At 36.8% G+C, this 27,793-nt stretch overlaps 2 protein-coding genes across 3 annotated transcripts; one reads left to right on the top strand and one right to left on the bottom strand.

Annotated features, from left to right (window-relative positions):
* The first annotated feature begins 80 nt into the window (after nt 1-80).
* On the top strand, nt 81-27,793 carry LOC129940128 (cellular tumor antigen p53). Of its 2 annotated transcripts, XM_056048379.1 has the most exons (11): nt 81-427; nt 539-672; nt 755-817; nt 970-997; nt 1,054-1,095; nt 19,486-19,539; nt 19,612-19,885; nt 19,955-20,192; nt 20,253-20,362; nt 20,437-20,724; nt 26,718-27,793. In XM_056048379.1, exons 2-11 carry the CDS (start codon nt 638-640, stop codon nt 26,759-26,761), a joined length of 1,176 nt encoding a protein of 391 aa, XP_055904354.1. In that variant the 5' UTR covers nt 81-427; nt 539-637; the 3' UTR covers nt 26,762-27,793. The 2 variants fall into 2 exon arrangements, with proteins under 2 accessions (XP_055904354.1, XP_055904355.1); XM_056048380.1 differs by lacking the exons at nt 81-427; nt 539-672; nt 755-817; nt 970-997; nt 1,054-1,095 and adding an exon at nt 19,359-19,403.
* Nucleotides 9,959-11,930, bottom strand: LOC129940127 (putative gustatory receptor 94a). The gene is made up of 3 exons (XM_056048378.1): nt 10,473-11,930; nt 10,249-10,407; nt 9,959-10,178 (listed from the first exon to the last, which is right to left on the bottom strand). Exons 1-3 carry the CDS (start codon nt 11,427-11,429, stop codon nt 10,107-10,109), a joined length of 1,188 nt encoding a protein of 395 aa, XP_055904353.1. The 5' UTR covers nt 11,430-11,930; the 3' UTR covers nt 9,959-10,106.

Below are 27,793 nucleotides of genomic sequence, written 5' to 3'. Positions count from 1 at the left end.
AATTCTCTTATGCGACACTAGAGCCACCGTTTTAGCACGGCCATTGATGTTTACGTTTCAAGTAGTTTTTTGTTTAATTTTCTAAACGTTGGGAACACGAACAATTCAACAAAAATCAAAAAGTACAATTGCAAGTGCAAAGATCCCGGTGCTGTTCTTGTAAAATAATTATTTTACTGCCAAACATTTGTTTTCCTTTCTCATTTACTTTACTTTAATTAATTCAGTGGTTTTGTCTAAACAATAATTATATGATATTGCCGGATGAAGTGGAAGTGTATTCTAAAAAAGTCCACATAAATGTAGATTATCCCCCAGACTCACGGAATTTCATCAAAAATATACCCGACAGGTTTTTGCACAATTATTTTGTACAAAAAAAGAAAAAAAGAAAACTAAAATTGTGAACTGAAAACTTGACAAAAAGGTTTGTTTTTAAAATGCAAATAACTTTCGGCTAATGTTTGATTTTTTAATTGATTTACATACATTCTTATCTGAAGTGGTCATAACCTTTAAATAAATGGTGCAATTTAAGTTGCATCTTTTTTAGCTCATTTCAAGGTAAAGGACAAGGTTGAGAGGAACTCGAAAGATTACCCAACAAGTGGGTTGCCAGTAATTATACTTAAAGAACATGATCCGGGATCCCTTGATGTCTTCCCAACCAGAGTAAGTCATCGAGAGAAGTTTCTTGAGACCTAATCTAAGTGTAATTATGTTTTTTTTTGTGTGTGTCTTTCCTTTTTTCCAGTTCCATTGGAAGCCCAGCTTCTTATGAAGGAATTCCAGCTAACGAAAACTTTGCCTATCAGGAGTAAGTAGAAATTATGATGAAATTGTCTGTGAGATTGGTTAAGGCATCAACTCAGAGATAGACCTTGAAATAGTACTATTTAAATACCTACAACTTTTAAGTGAGTTTCATGTAACAGTTCCTTGTTATCTTTTCTTTTTTCTTTTTCGTAGTGAATTTCCTTATCTCAATGACCTTCGGGTAAGAACTTTGATCTATTTTAGTTTAGGATAAGTTTCTAATGTTTTTCTTTGCAGACTGACGACTTGGTGCCACTTTTACCCGGAGGTGGAGAAGTTGTGAGTATCTATTATTATTTATTAAACTAGATATTGATAAAGAGGTGTCGAAAAACTCATTTACGATTTTATATAAACAATGAAATTAGATTGCTCAAAAGTTCATAAGACTAAACAGCATAGGCCTCAGAGTACATTTTTCTAAAGGGGATGGTCAGACAAAAAAATAAATGTAAATAGTGTTTTTTAAGCAGTGAAATCGCACTGAACAATTTCACCCTTTTAAATCAGATGGTGGCAAATCATTGAATCTTAAAGGAATCAACAAAGTTAACAATAGTTTTAAACCGCACAAGGTGCTTGCTATATCAAAGCAGATCGCATATAAGCTCGATAATCAGTGTCATACCCCGGCACTGTCTTATAGGAAAGCACGCCACTCGGCTAGGCGTATTCTCAAATGACTATTGCAGAAGCTGTATGTTCAGTTCTTAACCTCATGTACGCCCCACTCTAGCTAAAAACCCAAAATTAGCTAAAAGAATTATATGAACATAATTAGTCTCTCACGTTTCGTTAGGGACTCAATTAGGTTTTATTGAGCTTAAAAGAAAGCCTCAAGATTCATGTGGTATCACAATGGGCCATTAAACTAGCCTAAGTGTGTCCTTCTCCATAATTGAAAGCAAATTTAAGCTAACCTAACCTGTGGCTAACAATGGTGGCCAAAACAATAAGAGCGAAACCGCTTTTTCCATTAATTTGTTTTAATTCCAATAAAAAAAAGAGGCTGGGATGCGACCCACACTGATAACTTCCCATTCCGTCTGTCGATTTGTCTTGCTTAAAAGCTTGTCTATACGCTGCGGTCAAAAAACTAGCACAGAAAACCATCAAAAAAGTTTATGATGCAGAAAAACTTAATTAATAAATGTTATTTAATAATATACTGTTAAATTAATAACCTTATTTAGTTATTTCTTAACTTTCAAAAGCATTTTTAAATTTTGCCAGTCAAAAAAATAGCACCGCATCATAAAAACATCGTTTAAAATAAAAAAATGTTTATTTTTTATAATATTTAATATTTATTTTTTAATCTGTTTAAAAATTAGCCATATTTAATATTTTGTTCCATTTCCTTTATTTGCAATTACTGCAGTACAACGCATTTGCATCGAGTTCACGAGGCGTTGGCATCTTTCAACAGAAATCGATTTCCAGAAAGTGTTGACAGTAGCTCAAAGTTCATTATTATTGCTTGGCCTGCACCGAGACACTTCCGTCTTTACATCAGCCCAAAGATTTTCAATTGGGTTTAAGTCTGGTGACTGTGCAGGCCACTCATAACTTCCACACAATTATCCCGAAACCAATTTTTGGCCAATTTGCTGGTTTGTTTTGGGTCATTGTCCTGTTGAAAGACCCAATTCAACGGCATATCTTCAGACGCATACGGCAACATCTCTTCCTGCAAAATTTTAACATACAGGTGCTGATCCATTATACCTTTTATCCAGTATAAAGGACCAACACCGTAGTAAGAGAAACAGCCCCATATCATAATGCTAGATCCGCCATGTTTGATTGTTTTTGTCGTATATTTTGGGTTGAATTCAGCATGTTGGGGCCTTCTCACGTATGACCGTGATCCTTTTCCACCAAACAAAACAATTTTGGTCTCATCTGTCCAAAGAACATTCCTCCACTTCGTTATGGCCATTCTACAAGGACTTGCGCGAATTGCATCCGTTTGGTGACATGTTTTTTTGTCAGGAGAGGTACCTTTCTTGAACTGCGGGCATATAAACCGTTATCCCTTAATCGCCTGCGCACTGTTTCGACACTTGCTGTTACATTCAACACGACTTTTAGCTCGGTAGCTGGTACAAACGGTTCCTTTTTGCTTTGTCGAATCAATCGCTTCAACATCAGAGGGGACATTGCTCGCTTCCGCCCACGCGTTTCGGATTTTACACTAAATGTTAAGGCATTCCGTATTTTTTTATTTGAACAACCAAGGATTTGCCTGATTTCCGAATAGGTTTTCTCATTGGATATCATATTTTTAATTAAGAACCTAGAACGGTAATATAGTCGGACTAAATAAAGTGCAAAGTCAAATTCAAATTCTTCTTCTTATTTGTTTATTTTTGGATTGTTTTTATTCATTTTCAGTCGAACAAGCAATTAATTTTTAATCTTAAGCCTATTTTACGATCTTATAAGTTGTAATGAAAGGTTATATACAAAATTTAAGTAAGAAATGAAAAGATATCACAACATCATAAACACATAAAGAAGACAAAATAAAGTGTAAATTCAAAAAAAAAAACAAAAAAAATATTAAAAATTCAAAAAAAAAAACATTACTAATGTAAAAAACTTAATAGCTAGTGGCTCCTCCTTTATTCTGTATAACTGCTGCAAGACGCTTGGGTATGCTATAGACCAAATTTTTTAAGATGTCAGCTGGAATATTCTCCCATTCATGTTGTAGGCTTTCCCAAAACGATGTCAAATTTCGACGCTCATTTAATGGAATTCTGTCGTCTAAAATGGACCAAAGGTGTTGAATGGGGTTAAGGTCTGGGGATTGTGGTGGCCATTCTAGTACGTCAATATTGTTTTCGGAAAAAAACTCCTTGGCTACTCTGCTCGTATGTTTGGGGTCGTTGTCTTGTTGTAAAATATAATTTTCCAAAGACATTTTACGAGCAGAAGTAGGTAAGTTTTCCTTAACAATATTGACGTAACTAGCGCCAGTCATTTTGGTGTCGATTTTGACGATATTTCCGACGCCAATGAAGGAGAAACAACCCCAGACCATAACCGACCCACCTCCATGTTTGATTGCGGCTTTGACAAAAACTTTCTAGCAAAAGCTAGTCTTTTTCGAATATTGACTGCTCGAAGCAGTGGCTTTTTCTTTGCAAAATAGTTTTTTAAACCGCTTTCATGGAGTCGCCTTTGAACCGTCCTTTGAGTAATGTTCAACTGGAGGTCTTCCTTAATATTTCTGGCTGATGATAAGGGGTTTCTTCTAGCCTCAAGCTTGATCCTGCGGTCATCAACTGCTGTGGTCTTCCTCTTTCTTCCGCAAGAACTCTTAAAACTGGCAACAGTTCCTCATTTAACGAAGTTAAGTCAGATTTTTCTTGCTCCAGAAATTGATATTCCGTATTTTTCTGCCAGTTGATGGAATGTCAACCCATGTTGACGGTCCAAAACTAGCAATTCCTTCACTTCCAGCGTCAACGGTTTCATCCTAAAGTCTTGCACATATTAATTGAAACTATTCACTTAAATAATTATAAATTTATATTAATGCTTCTACCTTTGAATATCTCTTCGATTTGAAGTTTTTTTTCTTAAAAATTATTATTTTTTTTATCAATAAATAAGAGAAAAAACAGAAACTGCACTTTATTTTGTCGCATTTCAACTTCATGTGTTTCAATATTCAAGCAATTCATAACAAATAGACAAAGCAATTACGGGATAGTTTTTACAGATCGTCAATAAATGACATTATGTGACGTCAGATCATGAAAATGAGCGAAAAATGATTTTTACTTTTAAATAACAGTGATAAGAAAAAGAGACAACTAATTTTGCACTTTAATTTGTCCGACAGTGTATAGTAATGGTGATTAAAAGTATAGCACATTTATATTAATCGCTGGAAATGTAACAAATTACATCGTAGTGCTATTTTTTTGACCGCAACACTCGTATCAATTTTTACCAAATCTGAGTACTATTTTTTGTAGATTTTATTGTTTATGAAAAAACGGATTGTTGTATTGTTATATAAAAATTACTGAATATCGAAAACAATATTTTCTGTGAAATAAAATTAGTTTGAAGTCAATATTTTTAATTTTTGAAAAGCTATTTGAGTCGAAAGTAAATTTGTACCAAGTTTTAGTATTGTTTTTTTTTTTTAGTTTTATTTTTTGTAAAATAAACTGTCCATTCGACTTTTAAAAATGTTGAAAACAATATTTCTTATAAGATAAAATTAGTTTTAAGCCAATATTTCAAATTTTTGAAAAGATATTTGAGTCGAAAATCAATTTTTGTTTGCTTTTTGGCAACTGGATTGAAATGTTCACTTTCATTGTCGATAGTTGCCTGAATAGTAACCTAACATGAAGCGCGAGGTGGTCTTGATCTGTTGCGTATATTGTTTTTAGTCAACTAAACACCTAGGTCGTGCAAAAACTTTTTCCGGCTTTGCTTGCCACGAGATGTCTGATACTCGGGATCGATTTGAGTAAAAATTATAAAAACGTTCAATGCTGATATGTCTATAATGTTTGAAAATATGTACATTGGCCAACGATTAGTTTTTCGTTTTGCACTAAAGCCGGATAGCATTTTATCGGCATTGTCAACATCACCTTTTGTTTTGTTATAAAATTGTATAATTTCCGGCATCATTTTGGGTTCAGGTCCTAGTTCAAGACTGTGGTGCATAGTGCTTTGTACCACTGTGCATTTATTTTTCTTACTCATATACGAAACAAGTGTAGTGGAATCCGTGAATGCGAAAGTCGATTTTTTTTTTAAATATTTTTGGTGGTATACTTCTTTTATTTTTTCGCATAGTGCCGACCATGGTCAGATTCTTCTGGAGCAATTTTTGCCCAAGTTGGTATGAAGAAAAAAAGTTATCCATGGTAATATTGTGGCCCTTCAATCCTTCGACTAGGTCTAGAACCACGCGCTCACCTTGATTTTTTTCAGCTTCACCACCAACTGGTTTTCCTAGGTACGGCTGAATCCTCCAAACATATGATGTTTCAGCGCAAGTACAAGCCAAAACTTCAAGCCATATTTTTCTGGCTTGTTAGGCATGTACTGCCTAAAGGAACATCTGCCATGTAAACCTAGTAGCTGTTCATCCACCGTAACATATGGTGATGGGTTGTAAAATAAAGGAAGCAATTCAACCCATTTGTCCCATAGATTGTGAATAGGTGCAAATTTAACAATTGCTGTCATTTGATTTTGTCTGCGGCTGGTTGGATCGTCAAGAGGTAGAACTTTCGTAATGTATTGGAAGGTCTCTTTATACATCATAGCTCTGAAAATGGGCCGCCCGAAATTCGCGTCAAACAAGTTCTCAATGCGCTCTGTTTTAGATCTGCAAAAAACCAAATCCGTTCAAAAAACAAAACTACTTTTCAACCGATATGGAACAACTTACTTGTAGACACCTGCAAGAATAAAAACTCCAATATATGCATGAAGCATATCTTCGTTCATGGTTTTGTGTTTGTCGCCAAACTTAAAGTTATTTGTATTTTCTATAATAATTTTTTCAACATGAGGTGGAAAAAATAATAAAAATGAATCCATTAATACATGAACTCGGGCAATAGCGTAGCGAGTAACACCCGGTTTCATTGCCTACACATTCTCGGAACGGGCTCGGGCCTCTAAAAACACAATCTAAAAACGAATGAACCGAAGAAATGTAAATATGCTTACCAGGTGGAGTCACTGGGCTCCAAATTATGTTGTCCTTCGAAACAAGCAAACGATCACTATTCGTGGAATCCACAGGTGCTTCTTTACATTCGTCATCGGTTTCACTTGACCCATACTCCTCAGGAACAAAATCTTCATCACTACCCGAAGAAAACTCTTTATCACTTGAACAACCACTGGACATTTTAACGTTTTATTATTTGATTGAATATAAGTAAATATAATAAAATTCAGTCCCTTTTTCAATGTCTTCGAAAAGAAATGTCCACACACAATACGACCTAATATAAAAAAAGACCCAAATTCAAAAAAAAGCAATACCATCTTAGATTTAAATAAATTTGGCGGTTAGATTTCGACTTAAAACTGTACAAGCAACAAAGTCATGGAGAGATAGCTTAAAATAATTATTAGTTTTTAAAATATCTGAAAATAAAAAAAAAACTTGGGTCGAAAACGACCCCAACGTAGGTATACGGATGGATTTTTTTCAAAAAATATATTTCTTTGATATCACGTTACAATATATTATATAAAATTTAATTCAAGTCTAGCGTTTTTGGTTCGTAAGATATTTAGGTTTAACCAACATTTTCACCTTTTTCAAACTGCTATGGTAAAAAAACCACCCACGCAATTTTCTTGAGAGCCCTTTCTGCATCTTTCTGCCTTATTATCTGTATAACAAAATTTATTTAAAATCGATATTTTCTCTGGTTCTTGAGCTATGGACGACGAAAAAAACGTCGTGAACGTACGGACGTACAAACGTACGTAAACACGCACGCACAGACAGCTTTCTAAAAATCTTTTATTTCGACTCTAGGGACCTTGAAACGTCGAGAAATGTCAAAATTTTCAATTTGACAAATCGGACCCATTACAATAACTTCCTATGGGAAGTTAATAATACACATATTTTTCCGAAATACTTCTTCTCCCTGATTATAATTTTTGTTCACAATAAAATAACCTTCAATAAGAAAACCCTGCTCAATAAGTTTTTAAGTTGATTTTCATCCTGGCCAAAAAAATAAGAGCGTGGAACACAATTCACCTAAACATTTAAAAAATATTAATTTAAATGCTATTCTTCACAAGTTTTAGTATATAAATCACCTCTAAAGTGTTAGTATTTTGTAGGATGTCCTTTTTTTAGTACCGCATCTTATCTTCTTGGCATAGAATCGAATAGTTTTCGGTATGTTTTCATAGGTGTAGAAAAACATGCTTCCTGTATCTCTTTCCATAACGCCTGTTGATTAGTGTTTTTTTTTGTCGAGGCCCTATTCTTCAAATCTTTCCAAAGATTCTCGAAAGGATTTAGATTAGCTGAGATTGAGAAGGCCATTGCAGTACCTGCACATTATTTTGCTGAAACCAACTGGTCACCACCTGTCGTTGGGATGTTGCCTTGCTGGTAGGTCCACACGAATGGTGGGTGTCCATATGAAAGTAAACGTGCCGCGAGTCGCTCTCAAGCTGCTCTCGAGAGCGATCTCCCAAGTGGAAATAGTCTGGAGAGTAGCTAGCGGAGAGTTGACTAATTACTCTCGACATTCGATCTTTTTCAAAGTCGCTCGCAAGTGGACACATGTTTTTACAACTATCCGAGAAAAATTTGCGAAATACTAACACATTTCGTATTTTGCGAGTTGCTGTCGAGTGTAAACATGGCAAAGCAAAACGCTAGCAAAGTCAGGAAGCCTAAAGGATTTAGCTACATTAAGAAACTCAGAAAAGATCCCAGAACCAACTCCGCACTCCATCTTTGAGCCGTCAGTAAAGATGGTTGTGTCGAAACCTATCGACACGATGTCATCTTCCCAATCTTCTCTGGATGGGGAAAATAACCTTAAAACCCTTACTAAGGCTCAAAGTAGGAGTGTAGTAGTCAATGTCTACCGAGATAATATCTGAGGGAATCAATTTCGTTGTGTTGCTGTGTCCATAAGGTTTTGACAACCAGCTGTTTGATTCCTTCAGCCTAATAGCGCTGCAGAAAACAATGTATTTAATAAAAAGGTCGATTGGTAGAAGATCCAAAATAACGTTTAATGCGTCCGTTGGGCAAGTACGTATGGCCCCTGTGGTGCCCACGCAAGCTGTTCTCTGAACTTTCTTTAGCTTATTAATATTATAAGAGCAGGCCACCACACAATCGAACCATATGCTAAGATTGGACGTATTACGGCTGTATACGTCTATAAAATCATCTTCGACTGAAGTCCCCACTTTTTGCCGAAAGTTTTGCTGCAGGCGTAGAAGGCAACACAGGCCTTTTTAACCCGTACTTCAATATTTAGTTTCCAGTTTAGTTTAGGGTCGAGTATAACTCCCAAATATTTTGCACTGGAAGACAATGATAGGATTTGACTGTTGAGTCGAGGTAGCGTGAAGGGCAGTACTTAAGTTTTGGTGGAAAAGTGAACTAGCTAAAAAGGTTATCCAATTTCTCCTTCGCTTTATAAAAAGCTCAAAATGGTTTGACTAGTAGGAAGCAATTCTCTAGATTCATGAACCCGCAGCCACTTTACCTTACCTAACCTAACCTCAAAGAATGAGTTTACAGCAAGAATCTCCGTACTCTAGTGAACCTAAAAAAAAGACATTTGTCGAGAAATCAGCGCAATTGAGTCAAGTTTACTCGAGAGAAATTTGTGTTATTTATTGTATGAAAATCAGTCACATCTTACAACAGAATCCACTACCAGTAATTTAATAAATTACTCACTTTTAGAGTATTCAATAAAATACCTCATTAGGTAATTCTTAAAGAGGACACAATGGGATCTATAAATTATCAAACCAAATTTATCAAATTAAATGTGGGTGCGGTGGCGTAGTGCGTAGTGCACTAGCTCCTCACACGCTAGATCGCTTGTTCAAGCCCAGCTCGGGCAAAAGTTCTTCAAAAATTAAATTGAACATAAAGCGATTAAGCACCACTAAAGGAGTCTGATGATCGGGTTGGTCCCCGTGAAATAGCTATAACTCCAGCCTATGAACTTGGTGGTAGCACACACAAGTTGTTGTTGTTTCATTCTAAATTTTCAATTGCAAATTTGAAAACGCTCATACTTTTTCACTGTGTTTATGTGAGGTTAAATTTTGCATATTGAAATGAAAGCTGTGTCTCCTAGAAACTTACCGTCGATAGCTTTAAATTCCATGGCTTATTTTCGATAAAATCCAACATTCAAAGATGTGAAAAAATCGTAAGGGCATTTGATTTACGATATTCCCAAATAGGTTCATAGATTGAAGTTAATTTATATACAACAGTTCCATTTATTCATTCGTTTTTAGCCTTTTGATCTAAAAGCTTCTGTAGCTACTCAGTTAAGTTCATAAAATAAATTCCGATAAAAAGCAGGCTTCAAAATTATTTATTTCATTTCTTTTATAGCCAATTAAAGCAAGTTCTTGTGATCGAGGTGTGCATTTTATTTCTTAACAACAATTCTTTCATTCTAAATACCGAATTTTATAAAACAAAACCAAAGCAAGGCAGGTGACATTTTATTAGTGTGCTGACTTTTCAGTGATTGGTGTTTTTATGCAACTTTAACCTACTGTAGGAATCTTCTCGACAAATCTGCCTGAATCAGTATCAGTAAAAAACTAGTCACTGTTGCAAATACCTAAAATCGAAAAAGAAAACATTCAAAATAGTTTGAATTCATTTACTTATGATTTCGAAGCTCAACTTACCCCATGAAGCAGCGACCAATCGACATAAATCAATCCCAACGGTTTAATTTTGAAGTCTCTCTGAAGTATGCTCAAATTGAAAAATTCAAAAGCTTGCCTTATTCTTACATCTGCTTTTGTTGTATCAGCCTGACCTAGAATGATTCCCGTTTGACGAATCTCAAACAAACAAAAATAGAAAGTATTTTGAAAATCTAAGAAAAAAACCGCCATTTAAAGCTTACTTGTTCAATTGTTGTTGCACATGATCCTGATTGTGTGTGAATTTCCATTAGCGAAATCAGCATAAACGCCGAATCCGTCATAACATTATAATAGTCATACTCCTTGCCACTGATGACTGCATCCGCAATGCTCATGTATTGCGTAAAGGCTCCCGACATTATACCAACCACATTACACATCATCGAACAAAGCCAGGGCAGCGATGAGAAATCCAAAAGTTCATTACTAACATCGATAATAACATTATAAACATAATTAAGCTTATCTATTTTATCGCTAAGATCACAATAACGTTGCATGCGATGGAACGAAGTCTTACAAAGCCATTCTTTGTGCGTACTCATTCGGTTGACTTCGTCAACAATTAGCTTGACACGCAAATTCATGACTTCTATAAAACCCGCACATAAAAGTGTCATGCCGTAGACACTTGTCGCTGGTACCGTTCGAAGTACATACGGAATTAGTGTATAAATTGTCCACAGTAAATTTCTATCCGGATAGAAATGCATAGATCGTAGAATCAAAACTATCTCCAGCACGATGGGAAATAGAAAAACTTTTACCGCCACTTTGAGAACACCTCTCTCTATTCGTCCATCATTATCGTCCAAAAAGTCTATAATATTAGCTAAATGAGGTCTGCTATCATTTATGAAATCAATATGTCGCTGAACATAGAAGATATGAACTATAAACGAAAGTATACCGGCAACAATGTTTAAATTCGAATACAGTTTGCCAACATTGTTAATATCGAAATCACCATTGATAGCTTGATTGATTATGTCTTGAACATAAATTGTGCAAAATGTACTTATTAAAATTATTGTATAAACTGTAGTGAATGTAGATTTTTGAATTCTATCAGTTTTGGCATTGTACGCGTATGCACCCAATCCAAAGCTAACAATAGTTGTGATAATTACTTTAATAGCCGCGAATACTACATCCATTTTGATGGAATTTTTGTTTTAGACTAAAGGACTGTTGAAGAAGAATAAGAAATAAAATAAATAAGTGTTCGAACAAGGATCAGGGAATTTAGATAAGGCGAATTAAATTGCTTAATTGACATTGTATCGTGATAATGTGTGTTTAATTAATGTTACTATAATTGTTTGTACAACTTAGGGGGAAGTTATATTGACTTTTTAGACTTGTTTAATTTTTGTAATACATAGCCATTTAGAAAGGACTATTTTCGGCAGAAGACTTGAAAGTAATGTATGTAAAAACGTCAGCTCATGTAAAACTTATTTTTTTAACAACACTTTAAGGAATTAGAAGATAGATAAAATAATTGTATTTCCTCAAAGAATTGGTTAAAAAACAAGATTATGATTATTTAAAAAATTTAGTTACTTACTTAAGGTGGCCCTACAGTCCTGTGTGAACTAGGGCCTCACCCAACAAACTTCTCCGTCTAGTTCGGTCCCAGCCTAGATGTTTCCAGTTTCGCGCTCCAAGTTGAGTGTGGTCCTGTGGGTATGGATTCGATGACTTTTCGGACCGGAGGATTGGTTTCCATTCACTCTACGTGACCCAGTCATCTAAGTCGTTGGACTTTTAGCCTTCTGGCTAAGTGTACGTCGCTTTACACTATCTTCTCCCCCACTTACCTTCTATGCATACGGGAGCTTAAATCACGCAAAGAACTTTTCTCTCGAAACGACCTAAGATGCTTTTATCCGCTTTTGTCATAGTCTATGCTTATTCACGTTTTAGCAGGACGGGGATGATGAGAATTTTATAAATCGAACTTTGGCCGTTTAAGAGAGGGCTTTGGTGCTCAATTGCTTTGTTTGTGCCCTTGCACAAACAGCGAATAGCAAGAGTTATTCTGTTTTTGATCTTAGCGCTGGTGTTGTTGTCTGCGTTTACAGCGGGCCTAGGTAGACGAAGTCTTGACTTACTCAAAGTTACGTCTGTCGATGGTGACGTTTTGACCAAGACGTCTGTGTTGTATGTTCTTTCTTGACGACAGCATGTACTTTGTTTTGCGCTCATTATCCGTTAAACCCATTTTTGCCGCCTCTGCCTCAGTACTCACAAAAACCCCATTGACATCACGCTGAGTTCTTCCGATTATGTCAATGTCATCAGCATCTGCTAGTAATTGGACAGACTTTTGAAAGATAGTGCCTCTAGTGTTTACGTGTGAGTTCTGCACTATTCTTTCAAGCACGATGTTAAAAAAATCACATGACAGCGTATCACCTTGGCTAAAACCTTTTTTGACATCGAAAGGTTCTGTTAAGTGGTTTCCAACCTTCATGGAGCAGCGTGAATTCTCCTTGGTCAACCTGCAAAAACGGACGAGTTTGGCAGGCATGCCAAAACTAGACATGGCTATATAAAGCTCGTCCCTGTAGATACTGTCATATGCGGCCTTGAATTCGATTAAAATATGGTGGGTATCGATTTGATGTTCTTGGGGTTTTTCCAGCATCTGCCGTAATGTGAATATTTGATCGACTGTGGACTTTCCTGGTTTAAAACCTCTCTGATAAGGACCTATCAGGTTGTTGACGATGGGCGTTAGACGTTCACCTATTACGGCAGAGAAGATTTTATAGGCGATGCTAAGTAGACTGATTCCTCTATAGTTGGTGCAGTTTAGAAGATCTCCTTTTTTCAGAACCGGGCAAACAATACTCAGGTTCTATTCATTGGGCATGCTTTCTGTCCAACATATCTTTCAGATAAGTTGGTGCATGCTCCTAACATAATTATCTCCTGCTGCTTTGAAGAGCTCGGCATTCAAGCAGTCCGCTCTTGCAGCTTTGTTTGGCTTTAGCTTAGATATGGAATCTTTACTTCTTCTAAGTCGGGAAGACAGGATTGTTGGCTTTCGTCGTCTACATTGAATGAATCATCCTGCCTGATTACAGAATTTGATTTGTCGCCGCCGTTATGCAGTCTGCAGAAGTGGTCATTCTATATCCTCAGCATTGACTGCGTTTCCACTATGATGTTTCCACTTTCGTCTTTGCAGAATTCGGTTCTAGGTTTATGTACATGTGAATTTCGTTTCACCTGTTCATTAAACTTTCGAACTTCATTCCTGCTTTTAGAAATCTCAACATCTTCGACCTCACGCTTTCATGCCCTCTCTTTTTCCTTCTGAGAAGTCGGCGTTCCTCTCGTCTCTTGTGCTCATAGAGCTCATGAGCAGCTCTCTTCATTTATGCAGCGCAGCTTTGCGTGCCTGTTGGTGCATATGCCTGCCGACCAGGGGTTTCTTGTTGGTGGCTGCTTGAAACCTAGCACATCAGTTTGCATCTTGTCAATATTGCCACTGGATTTCGATACATTACATTACATTTTCGAGAGAGGTTACTTGTAACTCGGTCCAAGAAGGATTTCACGACCTCTTGCAATTGTACCCGTTCGAAGTTGTATCTTCTCCAAGCATCCCCCTGTTTTACCTTGGGTATGGTAACTTGGCAACAACGAGGTTGTGGTCCGAGTTGATGTTAGCTCCTCGGAAGGTTCGGACATCAATGATACTGGAAGCGTGTCTAGCGTTGATCACAATATAGTCAATCTGGTTAATTGTAGATAAATCTGGCGAACTCCAAATTGCTTTGTGGATATTGAGCAGCAAAATCGATGAACCTGAATCCGTTGTAGAAGTGTTGTTTTTCAGACTGTTTTCCCCGATTAATTTTTTTACCAAAGGTGTCTTCCCTTCCTAGCTTGGCATTAAAATGGCCCAGGATAATTTAAATATCGTAGCTAGAATACTGCCCATATGTTTTGTCTAAGAGCTCGAAGAACATATCCTTGGTGTTGTCATCCATCTCTTCTGTGGGGCGTTAGCGCATATTAGGCTAATATTGCCGAATTTAGCCTTGATGCGGATGGTCATGATGCACCTATAGCTCAAGACTTGTTGCCTAAGTCTGGCTCAAATGACAAAGCCGCATCCAAATAAGCGTTGTTGGTTTTCTCGGTAGCAGTCACCATAGTAAATATCGCAGGCCCATCCCATCATATTTCCCGGATGGCGGAGATGTCTGCTTTATAGCAGTCTAAGGCATCCGCTAATTCTTCGGCTGCACGTGGTCTGCCTAGGGACCTTGTTAAAAATTTAGTAAGGACAATAACTCATTCAAGTTGTGTTTCAAGTTAACAATTCTTAGCTTGATTTTAGGTTATTTATATTCATTTTTTATTAAGTTTAAGGTTTAAGCAACATTTTCCTTTCAATATATTGAGAAACTCCGCATGAGCAAAAGTAGCAAGATATCTTTTTCATGACATTTTTCATAACTATTTGGCACATGTGCTGATGTAGGTCACAAAGAAAAAAGTCCTAAGGATTTAGATCACAAGATATCGTTAAACAATTGTGATCAGTTCTTTGCAAGGATACTACTTCCTACATACGCAATATTATCAGTTGTTCTTGAGCTTCGCATACGGTTTCGATTATTGGATTTTGGCCAGCTAAAATATAAGTGAAGGAATAGTGTACCATTTATTGAATTCTTTTATTTGAGCTCCCTCCAGCTTTTTCTTTTCCCTTCTTCCGCTTTTCTTCTTTATGTGATTTTTCACCGACTCTTCTGACTTCTTGAGTGAATTCCACTGTTTTGTCTGTTATCCGGGATACCTCTCCTCCGCCAAGTAAGCCAAATAAACTCCTCGTTGACGCTGTCAAAAACTTTCTCAAAATCAATGAGCAGCAGTTGAAGTTCACGATCCAAAAGGTTTTGAAATGATCAATGCAATCTTAATTAATATTTGGCCACTGTAGGCAAAACACAAATACCTCCCCAGTTTACACGGGTTTAATTTTTTTGGGAGCTTGAAAACCATTCTTTTGGTGAGCTGTTCGGGGAAGCATTCAAAGATCAATGTTGTTTGCAAGGAATTTGGGGAAATGCATTCTAGCTTTATTCTTTTTCGTGCTTTGATAGCGGTAAATATCTGTTCCTTAGGGGGGGGGGGGGTGATGTTTTCTGGTGCAATACATAATCAGGAAATTGTTGCATCGGGCAACACAGAAGATGTCAGTTGCACGTTTTTGCGGAATAGACGGTTTGAAACTAAAACAAAATGTTCCTTCCATCTTCTAAGCTTGTGCTCATCCGAGATCAGCAGGGAACCATCTATATCTTTAACCGGGTGTTGTTTTGAGCTCTAAAAATTAGCGAGCTCTTTGCTTATCTTATAGAGAGCTCTGTTTTCGCATCTATTTGCGTCTTCGTCTGCTTCTTAAGCCAAAGCATTTGTGTAATTGTGCTTATCGCGTCGTACGCTACGTTTCTAACTTGTTTCTTTCTTCACATAGAGCAGTTGCCAAATGAACTTTCTCCTTTAGTTAATAATCTTTGCCCAAGTCTCCTCCGAAAGCCAGATGTTTTTTATTCCTTGCACACGACCTACTATTCTTTTAGCACATACAAAAATTTTTTTCACAACACCCCCATGTGGTTTTCTATGTTTTCGGGTTCCGTGTGCTCATTGTGCTCATATATTGCGAAAAGTGATCACTGAATTGTTGGCGAGTGGTGCGGTCCTTAAGTCTGTCCGTGATAAACTTGGGAATTTATGTTCAAGTTTCATCTCCGAACTGCAGCTCTGCTTAATCTTACCATAGCTACCAAAAGATTGTTATTAAGAGGAAGCCCCATGTCAAAACCTCTTTTATTTCTGACATCTTAAAGACCGCTTCGAAGCGTCGACTTATCGCGAAGTGATTTAATTGTTTGGAATAAACTTGTCTTTCCGTCGACACCCAGCTTATTTTGTGGCACGTCTTGTGTTTAAACATGTTGCCAACAATCACAAGACGGTTAGCGTTGCACCATTGCCGTTGCAAACTCCCAACTCCATGCTTTCCAATGACGTGTCTCAGCCCTTCGTTGTCTCTCATTACTCTTATGATGTTTTTGCGCGGTGTGTTGTTATAGGCGGCACTTAAGTAGTATTCACATGAGCGCGACCAACGAACGACGAATGAATTACAAAATGTGAGTTTATATACGTTTTAAGACATATTTCCACACAAATTCTAAACAAAACGGTAGCAACATAGTTTCTATTTGATTTATGATGCATACTTTCACTTTTCAATATTAATTAATTAATAAATTTAAGAAAACAAATTTATTCGTCGCGAAAATAATTGTAGTTGATACGAACTGTCAAGTTTAATTCGCGCTCCACATTACCCACACTCGCAAGGAATAAAATAATCGCGCTTATTTAACCTAAAAAAATCATTCTTGTTTTGGTTTCGATGGTGAATGGTGTTCATTCTCGACGAATTAAAAACTCTCATGTGAAAGAAATGTCAAAATCGACGAATATTCGTTCATTCGTTGGTCGTACTCATGTGAATAGTGCTTTAGTAGTTCTTCGCATTTAAACGGCATTTAGAGACACTATTATGAAAATTTATTTATCCCAGATAGCCAATATGGGAATGGTAAACGAATTTCAGAACCTAATGCTAACATAGACTGCAACCAACTCAGTGACCAGTTTCTGTCTATATTTGTTCCCAAAACACGTAATTCAATTGATTCTCCTGGCTCTTCATATGATGTTTACAGGAATGAAATTCGCACAGTTTTAACTTCAATCGGTTCACAGATGAAGATATCGTCGAGGCAATGTTGTCCATTAAATAAGGCTCGGTAGGTATAGATGGGATCAATCCGAAGTTCTTGAAAATTGTACTTCCTCATATTCTTAAATACATAGCTCATTTATTTAATTCTATATTAACTAATACTGAGTATCCGGGAATATGGAAATATGCTAAGATAATTCCTATCCCTTAGACTTTAAACTGTGCTAACCCAGAATATAGGCCTATTGATATTCTCCCATTCTTATCTAAAGCCTTCGAAAAACTACTTTTAAAATAGATGCAAGGACATCTTACATACAATAGATACAAACCAATCCGGGTTTCGTGCAAAAAAAGCTGTAAAACGGCGCTTTTACTTGTTGTTGATGATATACGCAGAGCTATGAACATGAATCGTGCTACATTCTTAACGTTGCTAATTTTTTCAAAAGCGTTAGACAATGTCGATCACTTTGTGCTGTGCCAAAAACTTAAATTATCTCGTTTTGCGGTGAAACTTATGCACTCATACTTATCTAATCGACAACAATGCGTTGGTGTAGAAAATCAGGCATCTTCATTTCTGACAGTCCCAGCAGGGGTCTCTCAGGGTTCTATTCTTGGACCTCTATTATTTTCACTTTACGTTAAAGAGCTTCCTCGACTGGTTAAATCTTGTAAAGTTCATATGTTTGCTGATGACGTCTAATTATACTTGAACACTCCTGTAGATAGCATAACAAATGCTATTAACTATGTTAATAAGGATCTAGTAGTTATACAACAATGGGCTCTCAAGCATAACCTCACCTTCAATCCAAGAAAATCTGAATCTTTGTGTATTTACAAACGCACCCTGGATAAGTTAAGCTTTCCACCGGTTCCGCTGGGTCGCTTAGTTATTGAATTTGTAACGTCTGCTAGGAATCTCAAAAAAAATCAAATGGGGTGGCGCAACAGTCCGTTGTGAACCAGGGCCTAGTGACTTACAACTCTCAACCATTCCTGTGTGCGAGTAATGTTGTCAGGAATGGAGGGGACCTACAATTTTATGCCGAATCCGAACGGCTAGTTTGAGAAAGCACTTTTTCATGACAAGAATTACTCTTGAAGGAATTGTCAATTCCTCGCAAGAGGCAGTACCCGCGAAAATTAATTTTTTTAAATTAAGGTGGCACAGGCAGGGATTGAACCCAAGACCCCTTGCATGACAGTCCAACGCACTAACCATCATGCCACGGGTACTACTGCTAGGAATCTAGGTATTATTTTTAACGAGACTTTAACTTGAAATCACCATGCAGTTTATATAGTGCTTGGCGCCTACTGTGCACACCCCAAAGATTTGTTCCTGTTAGTAGTAAGATGTTGCTTGTAAGATCTCTTCTATTACCTGATTATTTGCTTGCCTGTAATCTGAACGTAAATTTGTTGTCCATGCCACTTATTATTGAACTCACTACCTATAACAATTAATTAACATTCAAATGTCGTCTTTAACACATCTGACCAATGATGCTTAGGGTTATAATTAATAAAAAAAATTTTAAAAAAAAATCAATATTGTAAACTATAATTTTAAAATTGTATTTTTAGTATCTACAAAACTTAAAATTCTTGAACGCTCTAACATATTTTAAAAAGCCTTCACAAATTATAAGATTGTAATCTTAATGTGAAATATGAAAAATATGATATATAAGATTTTTTTTGGCTAACTTTGTTGGCACCTGGCCATGTAGATAGACACTAAAAATTTGCCTTACTTTCAAGCTCCTTATACCGTCTGAAACTGCCCACTGCAAAATATTCAGAACTAGAGTAGACTAATTAAGCTCAATGAACGCTAATCAGTGTAAGTCAATGCATACATTTTCTCAATGAACACAAAAAAGCTGCACATTTTTGCCCAGAGTAGTCCAACTATCACTTCACTCTCGGACACAAACCAATGTCTGTATGTACTCAATATGCCTCACAACAGGGTTGCCACTTATAATAAAAATCGTAAAACACCTTCAAGTTCTTTATACCTAGAATATTAAACTTTTAATAATGACTCATAACAAATCATGACCTTGAAATAATGAGTCATCCTTTCTAAACTATAAAAAAAAGTTATCTCCTTTAGACGTGTTCAGACATGTCTAGGATGACTACATTTGTTTTGTTATTTCAACCCCCTTTAATAGATAAACTGGCTTTGTTTATAAACTGTAAATGAATCACATTGTGAAATGTATCAAATATGTTTGCACACAACCCTTAACTTGCAATTTCTAAATGCAAACAGACAGCTTCAGTCAGTATTAAAATTATAGTCATGGTGGCAAGTCGAAGAGTAAGAAGAATACTAATGTTAATTTTTTTAAAATTTCTTTTTAAATAAACTAATGATATATTTTGTTTGATTTTAATTTTAGTCTCAATCGCTCAGTCAATACATTGCCCACGAATGTGCCACCGCAAATGAAAACGTAAAAGAAATTAATTTAATACAAAAAAAAAACACTTACCAACTAATTTCGACAAATTTTGCATGTTTTTAGATCAATCAAGTTCTTCCCGATTTGGAGGAACACGATAAAGGTGGAGTGAGCTTTGAATTGAATTTGATGCCACAACAAAAGAACAAAGTCAATTGGTTCTATTCGAAGGACTCAAATAAAGTTTATATAAAATTAAATGAAAAATTTGAAGTTGAAGTTTTGTATAAGCCAAGATCAGCGCATGAGAAAATCTTCGTACGTTCGATGATGGTTTTTAATTCACAATTAAGTGAACCAGTTGTCCGTTGTGAGAATCATAGCAGCAAGGATAAAGGTAAGGATGAGTTATAAGTCAATCCTTTTAAACACATGTATTAACATAAATCTATTATTTTTATTTCAGATGTTGAGAAAAATATCAAACATAGTGTCCTAAGATGTGAAAATCCCAACGTCATCTATCAGGGAACTGTAGAGGGAAAGAATATAAGTGATAGGTTGTCTGTACGTATTCCATTGGGTTGTGTTCAGCCAAATGAGGATGATTTTGTCAAACAAACTGTCGCTCTGAAGTTTGTTTGTCAGAATTCTTGTGTCAGTCGTAGAGAAACTTCCATCATTTTCTATTTAGAAAATGCTAAGTGAGTTTTTTTTTTTTGAAACTAAATCATTTGTATTTATTATTAATTTTTATTTTTTAGTGGAGAGATTCTGGCTAAAAGGATTACCAATGTTAAAATATGCAGTTGCCCAAAACGTGACATGCGTAAAGATGAAGAATCACAAATGAATAAAAAAAGATCTAGAAAAGGTAAAATACCTTTGGGAGTTCCTCTAAAAATTAGAGTAGATTAATTAATAATTTTTGTTTTATAATTATCTTAGATGAATGTCCAGTTGGAAAGAAGATATTGAAAATTGATAGTGACATAAAAGTCGAGCCAAAACAAGAACAAGAAGATGAAGAGGAAGATTCGTTTTTAAATTCTACTGAATCAAATGATATGATTATAACACCAAACGGTGTTAGAATTACAATGGACGTTTCAGATATTGAAGTTGCTCATCAAGTTTTTGATTATGCTTTTTGTAAGGTTACTGGTCAAATGGCTATGAAACCAGAAAATGCCATTAAATACTCTAGAGTCATGAAGTCTTTAAAGAAGAGTTTAAGTAAGTATAAAATTATTTGATGTTAAAAGATGCGTTTTGTTTTTATTTTTTTTTATTCGAAGAAATTATTTTTATTGGTTTCTCGTGCCATATCGTTATCGTTATCCTTTTTTATCGCATACATTTTATTAATCAGTTATGTAATCGGAATACTTAATTAGATTCTTATGCTTTATCTCAAATCTGTTTAATGCCAGCTCACATTACATGCAAAACAATAACAAACAAAATTGGACTATACCGGGTGTTTTTAAAAGCTTGATAACTTTTAATTAAAATATACTACAGAAATATTGCTACAATAAGTTTTACAAGAAGTGAATAAGTTTTTCTTAGGCATTTGGGTTTTAAGAAGAAATAAAAACCATACGATTTAATGTTATGGCCAATAATTTAGCTTTATAATAAAGAGCAAGTGGTCACCGCGGTTGATTTGAATAAAATTCAGGCGAAATGCCCAATTCTTGACCACTTCTTGTAGCAATTGGCGCCGTATGTCAGCAATAAAGCTACGAATCTCTTCCAAGGCGGCAATAGCCACGATCTTATCACCAAATAACAGCCTAGCGTTCGATCGATTCGTCGTTAATGAGCGTTTGATCGTATATATGGAAAGCGTGACATTTATGGCTGAACCACAAACACGCTTTTGCTCCTTGGAGGGATGAAATAATAGAAATGTCATTCGAAGCAACCTCGAAGCAGGCCCACCGTAACGCAGACGCATCCGAAGCTGAGCGCGTTTGTGATTCAGCCATTATGACTAAACCACAACCACGCCTTAGGTCGATCGGGTTTTTGACTGGCTTCTCACCGTTCTTACGATATGTTACGATACAATGTGTCAGAATGCTTGACCTAAGAATTTGCAAAACGTAAAGGGCATAGCCTGAAATCTCGGGCGTAGAGAAGGAAGTTTAATTACATTTTATTGAACAAAAGGGAACACATTGCTGCTGTATACATATTATGAAATAAATCAACATAAAATTGCAATGCCTCATAATAGACCATTGTTTTTATTGAATATGTCAAAGTCGACATGACCGACTGCTTGATTGTACTCGTAGTTAAGCTAGTATATGCTTAGACAAGCAATTTCACATAACCCCACAAAAATTATTTCTACCACGGGTCCACGAAAACGAGATGTGGCCCTCACACAAAGTTTCCTTCACTGAATTAATCATAGGTAAATCTATTTATTGTGAAATGACAAACCAAACTTAGTTTATGAAGTTCCAGCTGTGAAAAAAGTATTGCCATACTTAAAACCACACGTCTAAAAAAAAACATCAGTTATTAAAATCTAGTAGATAATTTCATTTAATATATTTTTTAATAAATTTGTACGGCGTATGCCTGCCGCGATTACGTGTTACATAATCCATAATTCGATGGTGTCTTGATCCCAATGTTTTAAGAGTTGGTGTTAAGCCGAACTAACGAAAGACCAGTTAGCCACTTACTAACCAACATGCGTCTCCAGCCAACTCGGTCCCTAACTAGCTGTCTCCAGTTTTGCACGCCAAGTTAGTTGAGGTCCTCTCCGTCCTGTGTGCGCCACTTAAGTCGAAGATCTTCCGGGCTGGTGTGTTCGCTCTACATGACCCAGCCATCTAAGTCGTTGGACTTTTATTCTTTTAACCATAGTCGTTCGTCTCCTCCACTCTCCATCTATTCAGACGGGACCAAAAATCGGCCGAAGAATTTTTCTCTCGAAGCATCCTAAGATGTTTCACCTTTCTTTGACAGGGTCCGGGCCTCAGCGTCATAAATGAGAACCGGCATGATAAGTGTCTTATAGATGGTGATTTTAGATGCTCGAGAGAGGACTTAATACTCAATTGCCTTCTAAGTCCAAGTCAAGATGTGTAAACGTCATACTAGCTACCTGAACGTCTCGCCCCGCAGCAAAATCGATAAGCCTAAATCCTCCTGCCAGAGGTGGTTTCAAAGATGTCTTCTCTTCCTACTTTAGCATTTAAATCTATTAAGACAATTTTAATGTCATATCCAGGGCACTGCTCATAAGTCTTGTCCAAGAGCTCGAAGAATATGTCTTTATCTTTCTCCTCTTTTGGGGCATGCGCGCATATTAGGCTTATGTTGGCGAATTTAGCCTTGATTTGGATTGTGGTAATGCGCTCGATCACACTATTGAATCTCAAGACATTTTGCCTTTGCCTAGTTCCAACGCAGTATACATCGCAGTCGCTAAGTTTGCGTGTACGCGGTCCTTCCCATCGCACTTCTTGGATGGCGGCAATAACTCCCTTGCAGAAGTTTAGGGCTTCCGCGAACTGTTCGGCTGCAAGTGGTCAATTAAGGGACATATCATTCTTAATCATCAATAAATCCGTCCTTATCCGAGGTTGCTAGTGCTTCGCAACTAAGATATTTTTACGTGGTCATTAAGTCACCCCAAAGGCTTGGGGGTTATATCTGGTCGTCCAGATCCTTAGTATAATTGCATGGATGGGGAGCCGGATAGACCGCTCCTTAAGGCCTGGGCTCCAAATATGCCGTAGAAGCCCTATAAGCTGTTCACTAAATAGTTTAACCTAACTGAAAATGTACACGCCACCGTTGATTCCATCTCGGGAATTCTTTCGCTGCCGTCTGGATAACGAGAGGTGCCTTATTGGCAATACATCTCCCCCCCCTCTCGTTTGCTAACATCAACAACTTTCCACTGGGGTTAAAACTCAATCTGCAGTTGAGGTACTAGGCAACCGATGTTCATCGCTGGGAGGTGAGAGTAGGAGTTGATAGACAGAGGTGGGGTTTAAATAAAATATGTTTACTCTTATTAATGACATGTCTTCCATTTGAACATCAGTCAACCACGCTCGAACTTCACTGTGGCGGCAACTTCATTCACATTTCAAAAGAAATAACGACATCATGTAATCTGTAATGTAATGTTAACTTTGTCCTTTCCTTAAAATATACTCAATGAATTTAGAACCTAACTGAAGAGAATTTTTAATTCTTATATATGTTGTACTGCTGCAAGCCTCCTGGAGCATAGGGCAGCAACAAGATCCTTCCACCTTTCCCGATTCACCGCAACTGACCGCAGCTGTGGCCACGATTAAATATCTTGAGGTTAACGAAAGCTTGTAGTCTGTTCGAGATTTTGTAGAGCATTTCCATGTTTCAAAAGCATATAACCGCACTGATTTGACGTTGGATTCGTAGAGTTTTAACTTGGTGCGAAGCGATATTTTTCTAGAGGAGAATGGATTCCAGAAAGGAGAATGGATTCCTAATGCACTACGGGCATTTTTTATTCTACTGTTAACATCCACGTCCGTTCCGCCATCGAGAGCTATAAAACTTCCCAGATAATTAAACTGCTCGACCTCCTCCATGGTCCCCTGCCTTAGAATAACTTGTGTGCTTTGGCCCGTGGTCATTACTTTGGTATTATTTGTGTTAATCCTTAAGCCAACCACCTCTCCATTTAATTGCAGTAAGTGACACATCTGATTTAAGCCTGCCGTGTTGTTTGCCATGAGACATACATATATCGTCAGCATAATCTACAAATGTGGCTTAGCTTGTCAAACAGACTTCATTGGATACCGTGTCTTTCATTTGTACCCACCGTGGCAGTCATCACATCGTCAATCGCCAGCAAAAACAGAATTGGTGACAAGAAATCTCCTTGTCTCACTCCTTGACGCATATCGAAGGAGTCGGAAAGCTGTCCATTGTGCAACACAAAACACCTTGCGGGCAATAAGCGATCTCCATATGCATTCACGATTGACCCGATTTAACGCCTTCTCAAAATCTACAAACATTAGGTACAGCGGTGATTGTCACTCAGATGATTGTTCGAGTATGATTTGCAAGGTGTTCATGTGGTCGACGCACGATCGGCCACAGCGAAACCCCGCTTAGTGCCTATTGACTCGATCCTGGACTTAATCCTCTCGAGAATAATAGTTGTGATTAACTTCAGAAAAACGGACAGAACTGTGATACCGCTCCAGTTATTACAGTTTTTGAGGTTTCGTTTCTTTGGTAACTTTACAATAACTTCCATCTTCCATCTTTCCAGTCCATTGGGCAAGTTTCACTCTCCCAGACAGCCTGTACTCCTAGAAGATCTGCGCATGTTGTTCAATCGTGGATTCAATTCTGCATTGTGGTCATCATTTAGCAGCGCACAAAAGTGCTCCTTTCATCTTTGTAGCTGATCTTCTATCCTCACTAAAAGGTTGCCGTTCAAATCTAACACAGGATGGTTAGTTTTAGTGCTACCACGCTGTACGACAATGTCCTTAGTGATTTTATACATCTCCCTTGCGTCCCCTCTTGCCCTCTTGTCACGTCTCACACACCGCTGCACTGTGTTATGAGATGCTCTATACGCGTTTCGTAGAATCAATTTCCGCTGAGCATCACTTTCTAAATTGATTCTAATTTTAAGTGTTCTTCGATATGATTTTGTCCCAGGTGTCTTGGGATATCCAGGAGTCTCTAGCTCTTGTCTTGTCTGGGTATAGTTTCAGTTCCAGCTTCCATGTAAGCGCTTTTAACAATCTCGATGCTTTGTCGCAGATTGTTGTGACGAAATTAGACGTACGTTAGCGTCATTTAGAACGCTTGTGTTAAATCTTGGTGTCCTTGCTATACCCTCTGAGCGACGCTGTACAGCAGCTGTTCGTAAGCGAAGCAAACCCAGCAGCAAGTGATGGTCACTGCCTGCTTCAGCCTTTCTTTCGTTACGAACATCGCACATTTGCGATATAAAAAAACCCCTAACGCAAGTTGACGAGCGTTGCAGAAGTCGACAAGCATAACTCGTTCGAGGCCTACCTTATCAGAACCAATTTTGGCATTAATGTCCCCCACGATGATAATTATATCGCCCCCTCAGATGAGTATAAAAAGAGGTCCTTTCGTCCGCTGAAGCCTCATTCGTTGGAGCGAGCGTAGCATTGAATAGTGACTTTTCTGATTTTTGAGCTAAACCTCGCCGTCATAATCCTCACCGAAATCGGTTTCCAAGATATAAGACTTTTGGTAGCTTCTTAAGTCAGCATGATGCCCTCACCGTTGAGTCAGCCTCATCTTCGTCAGAGTACAACATTCTCGTTTGGCCCTATTCTGCAGTATATTCAGCTCTTCATCTCCATTTGGTTTCACTCACTCCCAGAATGCTAATGTTATGCCGAAGCATTTCTACCTGCTCGTACCTGCCTGGTGCGTACATGGAACAAACATTTCATGTTCCAATCTTCGTTCGTGTTTTGTAGCCAAAAGTCCGTTTTGTTGAATCTGAAGGATTTCTTAATCTTGTTTCTGATTCATTATTGATAGCATCCCAATACCATTGTTGTGTAAAAGATGCCGCACCCCCAAATCCGATATTCGGTTTACTACAGTCGGAGTGACTAAAAGAATTTACCAATGCTGGGTTATCTCTTGGGGAATTAGTACCGTTCGTTGTCATATTTCATAAAAAAATACATTCTCGCTAACTACCATCTTTTCTCAGCCGCCCACTATGAGTACAAACGCTGTTTGCTGTTGCCGTTGGCCTTACAGGATAGGCTCGTCCGCTACCAGACTTTCATACCGTTGACCGCCATATGCAGTTCCCCCGCTTTTAGGGAGCTTTTAGTGCTACCCAAGGACAAGATCGTGCCCTGACCACCAATGCTAGTTTGTTTGCGTATACCGACAGCCATTAAGTCCCCTTGTGCTTTAGCGTTACCCGCTCTCTACCGCGAGGAGGTGCACATAGGAATTTTTCTTTCATTAACCTAGGACCCCCCGACGTGGCGTTTCCTAGCGCTCTCCAGTACTTTTAGAGAGCAAAGCTTTTTAATTCTTACTGAACAGAAATATGTTTAAAACTTCTCATGCATCTAAAAAACACCCTACATATGTTTTTTCTGTTTGTTTCTGTTCATATACATTTCAGAATTTCTCATTATCTGTTCATTAAATATATTTGTTTCTTATCTTTCTAGTTAAATCAAAACGGCTCCTCAATGAACAACACCAACAAAAATGAAGACAGGAAATTAAAAATAAATAAATAGTACCTTTATATTATTAAACGATTATTATTGTTTTTGTAATACGTTTTTAACTTTATTTAAGCCCAAAAAAGGCGCAATTTGTATCAGCTTCCATAGAATTTAAGACTAGCTGTTAATTTATTTTGACGTTTATTATAAATGTATTATGTTTTTTTTTTATTTCATATTATTTTAGGTTTCCTGGTGAAACATTATTAATTAACATCATAATTGAATCTGATAAGAAAATTAACCATTTTTGTTTCCAGTTATAAATACAATACAATTTTTGATTCCTTTTTCTTTATTATTGTATATTTAAGTACAAAATATTATCAACTTCTAATATTGTCAAAGAACGCGTGCGTCTGTTTTTGTTAAAAAAAATAATATCAATTAAATCACCTTCCCTGATAATCAAACACCGATGGTCAATTAAAAATAGGTGCATTAAAGATGCTAAATGAAGCGCGTTCAATTATTTAACTTTTTTGTTTATTCAACTTCGAATTCATTAACATTTAAAACCAATATTCAAAGCATTTGTATTTTTATATATCAACTCATTCCGTGTTTGCTCTCCCTACCCGATTGCATATTTTTGGTTGGCCATCATTTCTAGCAGTACAAATTTCGTAAACTATTGTTTACGAAAACAACAAAATAAATCAAACTTAAATAATATCTTAAGTAATATATAAATTTAAAAAAAAATGTGCCTTCATTAAATGTTATGTTAAGATTTAAACTTAAAAAACTTAACCATTGAATTATGTACTTGGAAAATCGACATGAAAAATAGGGACTTACTTTGAAATCACTTATGAGGTGAAGTATTTGTAATATGGACAAGTAAAAACAACAAAAGATAGTTTCTAGTTTTAATTAGTATGTAGATTTGTTTAGAATTAAGAATTTGTTTCTAAAAATCAAATGTTTAGATATAAAATAAATAATTTTTTTATCTTAAAAAGAAAAAATAAATAAAAAAACATGTATGCAAAAGTATACAGTTTAAAAACTAA

This window comes from Eupeodes corollae, chromosome 1, assembly GCF_945859685.1.
Source record: "Eupeodes corollae chromosome 1, idEupCoro1.1, whole genome shotgun sequence".
In the NCBI taxonomy this organism is placed as follows: Eukaryota; Metazoa; Arthropoda; class Insecta; order Diptera; family Syrphidae; genus Eupeodes; species Eupeodes corollae.
The sequence above is the reverse complement of the archived record's forward strand: the minus strand, read 5'-3'. Positions and strand labels throughout refer to the sequence as shown.